Raw genomic sequence first — 10,487 nt, 5'->3', positions numbered from 1 at the left:
TTAACTAGGAAAAGAAGCAATTTTGAGTTTTGTTATCAGGTTTTTCTTAAGATCAGTATGCCATCCAAGGTTTGCATTCAGTTTGCAGGGTTCGTAGGGAACAATTCATCAAGGAAAATGGATTTTCCATTCTCTGAAATACGTATGTAATTGTTCAGAAATGCTGCTATAAGTAATTAATTTTTAAAGGAAGCTTTTGTATCACTGAACAATACTTATCTAGTAATATTGTACTGTGAAGAAAACATCTGCCTGCTGTATCTTTGCTATAGAACTTTTCGATCCAAGTCTTCTCCGTGGCTCCACTCATCCTCCCTGTGACAGGGAAAGGATTGACAAGAAGTGGCACAGTTACATTAAATCAGTAAGGAGACCAGCTCCTCGCCACAGCCTGAGCTCTGAAAGGAAGGGTCAAATTCAGCTCCCATTTACAGACATGAACCCCCACTACCTGAAATGAACCCGTGAAACTGCAGGCTGAATGTATACCTATCTACATAACTACCATTATATGCATATGAAGATGAAAGAGCTCCAAGATACAGGCATTTCTAATACATGTTACTAGGAGTAGTAGATGTGGTTTAGGTACAAAATCCCAGATTTTGCCTTTGTGCAGCGTAGTGACCTGTCTATGACACCCTCCCCAGTAAGCGCATCGCTGCATGAAGACTTGTTTTTGCAGGTCTCTTTTTAAAACCTACTGGATGCATCGCTGTTTCTTCTTTGCATATCCCTGTAATTCTAGCTTGCTTTTTTTTTCTCCTGTGTAATCACCAAATTGAAAGTTTGATAAAGCCCCTTTCTCTCTCACTTGAATAAGCAGATTTTGCTTCTAATTACAGCTAAATATCTACCACATTAGATTCAATCACTTCCCCCATTCTTTTTTTCACTGACCGATTTTTTTGACCACACGCTTCCCTCCCAAAGCCCCAGTGTATCTTTTTCACATGACTCCAGCTATGTTAAGGCTAGCATTAGTGGTACCACTGGCTTGTTTTGTAAATAGCCTGTCTTGACAAATAAGTGAAACCGCAGGTGCCCTCTCCCACTGCCACCAGCATGTGGCCCTGGAGAATGTTACTTCCTAGACAAAGACACTGAAGAGAGGAAACTCAGCTTGGTTGGGTTGCAGCAAGTCAGTCAGGAAACACACAGTTCCTGAGAAACCTTCATACAGGCTATATACACTTTCTAATGCCCGGGAACCAGCCTTAAATTCTTCTGTAAATAAGAACTCTGCAAACCTAAGAGAGAAAAAAAAAGAAAAGTTTGTTATTATTCGATGTCCCTCTATGTCTACTCACTTGTTGTTTGAAAGCATCATTTTAATAGCATTCAATGATTAAAAACAGTAGAATGCTCATTATTTAACCTTATCTGCAAATTTTACACTGTCCAATTTCCACATGAAACTTATGTCTCTTAGATCTAGAAGAGACAAAACTTTGCAATCTGTACGTACATTATGCTTGTTTAAGACCTATAAACTTTTTCTGATTTCTGTAAGATGTATCATTAAATGAATATTTTTCAATAACTTTTATCTTGGTTATTTCAGCTTTTTTTGGATGCAAGCAATGTTTCACATCAATGCAACGAATTCTGTAATGCTGAAATAACTACCCAAATAAAATGTTCTCACTTCAAAGCAAACGGCTGGAAATAAGTCACCCTAATTACAATACCACTTCCCCTCATTATTCTATACCATAAGGAAAATAGTAACAAACATTGAATACTATGTTTTTAAACACGTACAGTAAATTACAGAAATACAATTAAAGATAATTGCAGCACTGTGACAGAATTTTCAGTGGACCATACTTGCTCGCATCAGGTCAAAAAGGAATTAACCCCGCTATCTAAGCTCAACAGCACAATGTCAAACTGGCTAAAGCTGGGAATGCTAAATTTAAAAACTGTAAAATAACAGCAAAGTAGGTCCTATACTTATTTTCCACTTCTAGTAGTAAGGGATAGTGTTAAATGCTCTGAAAATCAGAACAAATGACATTTCACTCCGCTTCTGGACCCAGGAGGGTTGGTCCCTTGGTTTCTGAGCTCACATCGGGATGAGACCTGGATGCATGTCGTTCCTCCCCATCCAACCCGGTTCCTTCCGAAGGAGCACAGGCTCCTGGGCAGGGAGGGAAGGAGGGAGCCCAGGAGAACCAGCCTGGAAGCAGGACTGCAGGGCTCCACACTGAGTGCACCTGCCCCACAGCTCACAGGCAGAATTGCACCCGAGGCTTAAACACTCAGGATACATCCCAGCATGGTGATCACAGACTCTGAGCAGCTTTACAAATGTTCCTGAAACTTTCCAGTATTACCCCAAATCCAGAAAGGTAGGAATGCTAACCTTTGTGCCCTGTATATGTATTTGGAGTTTCCAGTGAGCCTATACAGCAGCAGGAACACATAAGCGCTACCAGCTACTCCGTGGCATATTCCAGGTCCCTTCTTCAACAGGCCTTTCTGCCAAGTTAGCTCTCCACAGCGGATACAAGTGTCCAGATATTGAGGCTTCTTGGAAACCAGGTAAGCTTTGGCAAACAGATATGCAATGCCTAGGAAAATAGCAGCGAGATTGTCTTCTGTAATAAGGAGGCCAAGGGTTTCGTAGAACGCATGAGAAAATAAAGATTAATACACTAAAAACCTGCAGTCTCATGCTCTACACATGTCAACGTTACATATCTATATGCTACATACGGAGAGGAGAGTATCTGCTATGCTAAAAAGCATACGGTAAGATGTACTGATCCACTCCCTGTGACAACACCACTTTTATCTTTCGAATGCATTATTGAACTTCAGGGTTTACTCTAACGTTCCCAGTCGTTTATCAATTTAAAACAGGAGTCACATTTTTGCCTTTGAAACAGTAAACTTTTAGCACTGCCTTCTATTGGTTTCAAATCCACGTTCATGTCACCTGTTTACACTGACAGAAACACAAGGATGGACAAGATAATTTCTTACACTGGCAACAGATACGATTTTTTACTGAATGAGAAAAAGAAACTTGCCTTTTTTTCTCACTGGGGCCCATGCTGCTTTATTCTAGTCATAAACAGCTATGCATACTAACGTCTGCTAAAGGAAAAAAAAGCTATTTGGCTTATTTTTAGAGGGGATTCAAATAAATTAATCACACTCTTCAACAGAGCACTGTACAGCTCAGTTCACGGTAACCTTAAAAGAATACATATGATATAAACCCAAATCAAGTGCCAAAGGAAATGTTTAGAATAGCTCACTTGTGGTCTGAATATAATATACACTGAAGTAGCTGAAAAATGTTCTTGTAAGCTACATGTGTGTTATTACCCTAGAACAGTGATGGGGATATGGGATTTTCTGGGGAAGAACAACAGCAATTAATAAATTTGCATGTCTCTAAATGTCTCCTAAAGTAACTTCTTTATGTCCTTTGGGATTTTGTCACTTTGGTCGAGTCTCACTGCAGTTAAAGCCCAGTCAAAGGCCACTCTCAAGATACTGAAACAAAGAGGGCACCTTCCCTGCAGGTTTCATCACTAGGCCAGCCATGCTGTAGAAGTAATTTTTTCCTCTTAAAAATAAAAAAGGTTGGTAAGCAAAAGCTGTTTTCACTTCCCTTCCTTACTGTGTGAGAGCAAGAAGCTTGTTCCTTAACCATACCAACAAGAAGATAATGCATCAGCAGAAAGCACATTTAAGGCATGTTAATTATAATGTCCTTTTTGTAATTTAAATAGAACACCTTTAAAAGCAATGCATCAATGCTCACGGACATCCTGTAATAAAAGTAAGTTTTTCTGTAACCTTCTAGCTTCATGTTACCAAGCCAACATGACTAATTAGCAATAAAATTCTGCCTGGGGCTGAAAAAGCAATTTCAATATACAGCATTACTTGCCAAAATTGCTACGGTATAGGATTAGATTCCAAACTGACAGGTATCAGCCTCACCTCATGAACCCAAACTAAGGATTGATTCTCTTTTTCTCCAAAAAGCAGTTTTATATGGGTGACTTTCAGAAAAAAATGCCTCTTGCTAGTACAAACTCCCCTTCATATGAAAACACTTTGGTCAAATTTATGCATTATCCATGTAGCAAGTGCTGCTTAAACTTTGATTCTGATGAGGGGGGAAAAAAGCTGTTCTGAAGGCCTTTCCCCAAACTCACAGATGTGTCTGTATCTGTGTTCTTTCGCATACTATTTCTCTGTCCAGCCATATGCTGTCTTTTGCCTCAGCTGTCCCATTCTTTGAGGTCTTGTCACAAAAGGGAGCAAGAGCAGAAAACATACAGTTCGGGATCACCAGAATTCTTTCAGCTGGGATCACCTAGGCTTTTAAGGCAGAAAATACACCTATCATTCCAGCTGCTTCAGCAATAAATAAAACACTCTTAACTGGAAGAAAAAGCCTAAATACTTTGCCTGCATCTCATAAAACATCAAGATCGGTCAAATTTAACCTGAGATTATCTTCTACATGGAGTCACCTAAGGTGGAAAAGCAATGTGATCAGCATCTGGCTATTTGTAGCATCAATGGGAAAAGAACCTGGGGCTCCATGACACCAGTGCACAAGCTCATTCTCCCGCTCGATTGTCTCTCCCAGCTCAGGAGGCCAGTTGCTGTTCTGTTCTTGGTCCATAAGAAAATCAACACTCTGCCACACAAGCTCCTGATCTGCTGGCTGCAGGTACTCATAGTAGGAAAGCAACATCTGAAGGATTGACGAAAGCCCATGTGCTGCACCTGTAAAGAACAGAAACAGTAAAATTAGAGGGTAGGTTCAGGTCCTACCTCCATCTCACGGCAACTTTCCCTTGGGACCGATTTCCTTGTCAAGTGCATGGCTCTTCCATCTTCCTTATGCATGCCTCAATAGTACTTGGAATAAAAGCTCTCTAGGTGCATGACACTATGATTTGTTACTACTTCTGTCATTTCCAGTTCCCCTAGCTACGCAAAATTACGTATGAATTTTTTCTGCTCTCTGGTATGACTAAAACTGAGTGTGTGAAGTTAAACTAAACCTAAACTGAATACTGTTTCAGGATGTTATTCTTCTTGCCACACTACTGAATCTGGACCATTATTCTGAAGTCTTTGCTGAACCCAAATTTAAAGTGGACCATAAACGGTATTCTCAGTTGCTGACTGACAGTATCAGTCAGCTAAAACCTAAATTTCAGTGCAAGAATTGTCTGTACTTGCCAGGGTCTGTGGAGCAGCACCACTCAGTGACTTCTCCCTCTGCTCCCCTGCCAGAGAACTCACTAACATCTGCAAACCAACCTCATGCTTTCTGCAGCATGCAATTGTGCTCCGAGGACCTCACTGGGGACCTGCTCAATGACTTGTCACCACTGCTTCAGATGAGCCAACTCAGCTGCTGGCGATGGGCAGGAGCTGACCGTACGCTTGAGTTGCACCGCTACGGCCAAAATTGCTCTGCGAGTCCCTGCATGGCAACAGCAGCTTACAAATATCATCTCTGGTGACCTCCACACAGACGTGGGCACCAAACCTCTCACTGCCTTCAGCCGTCAAGGGCGGATTTACCAGGGCAGAAAGGAGAAGAGGGAACGAAGCCGCTGCCCGCTGCTCTCCTGGTGCAGCACAGGCATCTCCTGTGTTCCCCAGCACCAGGCAGCATCAGTCCCTCCCTCCAGCTCCTGTCCTACTTCGCAGTTTTAAGAGGTTGGACGGCCCCAACTCAGGAGAAATCCTACACTGTAGGCTTTATGTATTTTATTTCTGAAGCATCTACTGGCTCAGCATCTTCACACAGCAACACTTTCAAAGTGGTTGGTGTGTTTTACTCACCAAGATACTCTGTTCCATAGTAGGAATACATGAGTGGGAATGGTTTCCTCTTCTTCACCGCGTACTGCTTTCCTGATTCTAGTATGGCCAGGCAAATTGATTTTATTTGTGCTGGGGTCAGCACCTAAACAGAAACATCAAACCAAACATCAAGTCTATTATAATAATTTCATTTTTTAGACATTTTTCAGGACTCTCCTTTTTTGTTGGTGCACAAGACAAAGTACTGCCTTTAATCTTATGAGCATGTTGTAATGTGCATCATTATTAAAGAGCTCCTGACATAAAGGAGTAAATATACATAATGTTTCTCAAAAACAGAGTTTCATCCCATCTCAGGAAAGTGAATGCCAAATCTTTAGCTGCACAGACGAGGTGAAAAGAAGCCCACTAAGAGCTCCTGCCTTTCCTTCCCACAGACCCATCAGTCTGATGGAAGCTGACAACAAGCACCAGGCAAGCTGCCGAACAACAGCCTGCAGACTGGAGGAAGAGGCACTAGGAGAAGACAAAGGAAAACAGACTCAGAGAAGAAGTAAACGTTACAGGCTTTATTGGGACATACCGAGCTAGACAGCTTTTTCTGCAGACAAGATAAAAAAGAGGAAGCAAGGAAGAGGGTACTAACTTTTACTGAAAATCAACACTACATATGTGGGTTCAGAAATATCTTGGAAAAAGAATTGGACCTTCTTATTTCAACAAAATGCTAAGAAAAATTAAGTGCAAGACAGGTTTCTATGAAGACAGGTTAGCTATGTTTATGGGACTTCACCATCACGAATGGGTCAACACTGCCTTTAATGCAGCCCTAAGACACGACTAACGCCTTACTCTTAGTGGTGTCAAAAGTAAATAAGATTGACGAATCATGTATTTCACCAGACATGAACTTTTCCAAGTGACTGACCTAAAGCATTCAGTGAGGAATCAGTTTTACAGGTTTTAATTACAGCTCTAATCATATGCAGTTCACTGCAATCACCACCAATTTCCTCTGTCAGCCACATCTGTACATTACTGACCAACACCTAGGTCATTTACAGAATTTTGTTGAAGCACTGTTTTGGCTTTAGGGGAAAGCCTGTATGGCAGCTGTGCATTGCAAAAATATATTTCAACTTATGAAGAGAGAACTGAGAAAGGAAAAAGGCAAAATGAGGCATAAAAAAGGCTGTAGACATAGCCTTGACAAGATAAATAGAAATCCTAAGACTAATTGGAATATCAAGATAATGTCTTTAAAATGTTTCTGAACACATTTGGTTTTGCTATAATTTTTATTATCATAGGATTAACAATTATTTCTTCAAGTTTAAAAAATACTGCTAGCATTAAGTATGGAGGTAGCATCTGTTATAAACTATATTCTCTTATTTGGCATATAAAAGATACTATGGATAATTAATGCCACTTAAATCTTGACATAAAACTAAGGTCTGAAAAATCTTGTTTGTCTATCTTACCTTGCTTCCTGACAACAAGGCATTTTATTACAGCTGCTCCAAATGCCTATGATACTTGTACAACCTGGAGAACAACCTACTCCTGATCTTGATTAGTGTTCTTTAATGTTACTGCACTAGAAGTAAATAAGCCATTAACATCTGGAGACTTCATTCATTTCCAGTCATTTTTAAAGGAATTGTTTTAGCTACACTGAATTTAAAGGAATGGTTTAAATCCCAAGCAAATGAGGAGAGCAGACACATAGTGAGACACACTGCATTCTCTCCAGAGCTCTCATTTTACTGTCTTGCAGTTTGGGACCTAGTTCTCCAAATTCTATACTTTGTAAAAGATATTAGTAAGGTAATCTTTTAAAAATAAATGTAAAGGATAAGATCTTCTAGTTGTAATTCTGGAAGGCAAAGGCACACTGGTTAGAAAAATCATAGTCAATTCATTTTTGTATGTAATGGTTCCTTTACTTAATAAATCAACTGGCTTTCAATACAAACCATGTTTTGCTAAGCTTATTTTTATGTTCAGCTCATTTAATTTTTAAATTGAATTAATGACTATTTTAAAATGCTGATTGTGTATTTTAAATAGATTTAAACTTCTACCCAAATCCAGCCTTGCACAATGCTGCATAAAGAAGTATCAGCTAGCAAGAAATGCATTGTTCATCATTTTTTAATATAAAGTAAGCGGAAAAAGTCAAACACTTAAGCACTATGATTCCTTAAGTGTATACATAGTATATACCCTTTTCGCTGGGATAATCATAGAATGCTTTGGGTTGGAAGGGACCTTTAAGGGTCATCTAGTCCAACCCCCCTGCAATGAGCAGGACATAATGAAAGACGCTAATGAATATCACATCTTTTTCAGAACGCAAAAAAGCCCACATGCAAAGCCAGATGAAAAATGATTATTTAAAATCATTATTAGAATGGATGATAGAAATCAACCCATCCTGACCCACTTCCACATCACCAAAGAAAATGGAAAAGAAGATAACCTGTATATCTTGAAAGCATCCTTCTCTCTGGCCACTCGGACTGACCTGTATGCTTAAGGCAGGTAGGAGATGTGTCCTAACTAATAGCTAAATATTTTTGTGCTGACTCCAAATATCTCTTACCAAGTGCCTCAATCCACAGTCATTGTAGGGCTGCTGCCTCTGTTCTCCAAAAAACTTAAATATGAAAGATTTGTATTTGCTCCTTATTCTAGGAAATGGTTGGCTGGAATAGACACTCTCACTTACCATCATTATTAGTGGCCTTTCAAAGGCTGAATGATCAGAAATCACATTTAAGATCGCCATTGCTTTGCTACATTTTATTTCAACCAATTCTGTGTTAAAACCTCCTCAGATTTCTTTCACCGTGCCAATAAAATCTGTGGCGAGTCTCTGTATGCCCCCTCACAATATCTTTAATAAAACAGCTAAAACCTTATGACCAAAACAACAATCATAGAATACATTAATCATAACCACAGACGGTGTAGCCATGGTTCTACAAAGTTCATTTTTATTTCAGCATAGTCACAATGCCTCCTTGCCCCTGGGAATTACTGAAGCAATATGTTTAATTATGGACGGCAAAGAAATGGACTGATCATCCCAAAGGCTTTGAAAGGATAAATCACATATTGATATCACGTCCTCTGGTGAAAGCTCTCAGATGCTTTGATGAAGAATAAAGCAAATATGAGAATATGATACCCAGAAAAAAAAATGTCATGCTTGAGATAGCTACATTTTCTGAATAACTTCTGGAACGTCATTTAATATGAGCTGGCTACACAGTAGGTAAAATTATTCTTTATCATGTCAGTACTTAGCCAAAAGACTACTGACACTAAGAGATATATTGCTGGTCGTTTAATATTTCAGCTAACCCTTTTTGTACTTTTAAAGACACCACAACCTATCCGATCACATTAGAAGTTTAGTCCCCTCACTAGCTCAAAGTTTGGAATATATGCATTCCACGTTTCCCCTGCAATTTTTGTATCAATTGGTCAGTGGAGTTCTTTATTTTCTGTTTTAAATCACTGTCCAGTGATGCTGTGTGCTGTTAAATAACTGTTCCGCTCACACCGGTGACAGCTGCGTTCCCATATATCTTTTACTTTAAGCAAACCACTTAAGCAGCACTACAATACTTAGTATTTGTACTGCTGCCTGTGCCTAGGAGCCCTGCTTATAGCAAAAACCCCACTGTGATTGTTTCTAAAGTCTCTCCATTTTTCTCTTGTGCCACTGCAGACAATACGCCTTCTCCCATTAAGGCGCGCCACAGATTTGTGAATTATTTAAGGCAGGTACTTTATTCGCTAAATCCCTGTTAAAAGTCAGCAAGGAAGTCCTATGCCTAGAGCAATCACAGAACATCATCCTTTTTTCTTGTTAAGTCTTTCTCAACCTGAAATTGTTTAGTTGGAAGTAAATAATTTCACAACTTCTTTTAATCTACTAAGAGAGATTTTGTAATATATTGGTTTTGACAATGCTAGGCCCTAGATATGTGTTTCAAAAACTCTTAGACAGAAATCCTGACCTTAAGGATTAGGCAGAAAGAAGCAGGACTAGCTCTTCTTTGCTTCTGATTACAGTAGCATTTTCAGCACCTCATCATTCCTCTGAATGCTGGCTATAAGCCCCTTTGCTCACGATTTGCCTTTTGAAAACCACTGCTACATAAACCTGCATACTGTGTGGACTATATTTGAGGACTGTAAGCTTTTAATTCTTTTAAAAGAGCTCTTTTCTGTAGGTAACAGAAGGCATTACTGAATGACAAGTATCATTATTTTTTAATAGATGCATCAGTACTTTTAGGAGGTAACAGCTACACCTACATTATTGTGGAAAAAGCTGCCTTCTATGTGTGTAAAAAAACGTTAATACGCATCTAACACATCAAACCTCTCTGTTACACTTCTAAAAAGCAATTCACATGAATTTGATCATACACTTTTTCTGATGCTGTAGAAACTGCCCAAAAAAAAAGCTCAAAAAAAATGGGTCAGTCTACAAATAACCTGACAGGAGCTTTGCCACTAGTCTCCTAGAGTGGAAACCCAGCAGAGGGAGCCTGTGACTTCGTTATAATACTCAAAATGCTGTAAAAAAAGATCTACCTGTCTGTGTTCAGCGGGACAGCTGACTCAAGCAGAAAGATGCTAGCGCCAAC

The 10,487-nt window shown here is 39.5% G+C and overlaps 1 protein-coding gene across 1 annotated transcript; it reads right to left on the bottom strand.

Annotated features, from left to right (window-relative positions):
- Positions 1 to 1,067: 1,067 nt before the first annotated feature.
- LANCL3 (LanC lantibiotic synthetase component C-like 3 (bacterial)) lies at positions 1,068 to 5,959 on the bottom strand (the record flags this gene model as incomplete). Its single annotated transcript, XM_009694843.1, has 4 exons — positions 1,068 to 1,250; positions 2,369 to 2,576; positions 4,564 to 4,761; positions 5,836 to 5,959. Coding segments are annotated over 4 exons (690 nt in total), but the record flags the coding sequence as incomplete, so codon positions are not given.
- Between the last annotated feature and the right edge of the window lie 4,528 nt (positions 5,960 to 10,487).

This window comes from Cariama cristata, unplaced genomic scaffold, assembly GCF_000690535.1.
Source record: "Cariama cristata isolate BGI_N322 unplaced genomic scaffold, ASM69053v1 scaffold29152, whole genome shotgun sequence".
Classification (NCBI taxonomy): domain Eukaryota; kingdom Metazoa; phylum Chordata; class Aves; order Cariamiformes; family Cariamidae; genus Cariama; species Cariama cristata.
The sequence above is the reverse complement of the archived record's forward strand: the minus strand, read 5'-3'. Positions and strand labels throughout refer to the sequence as shown.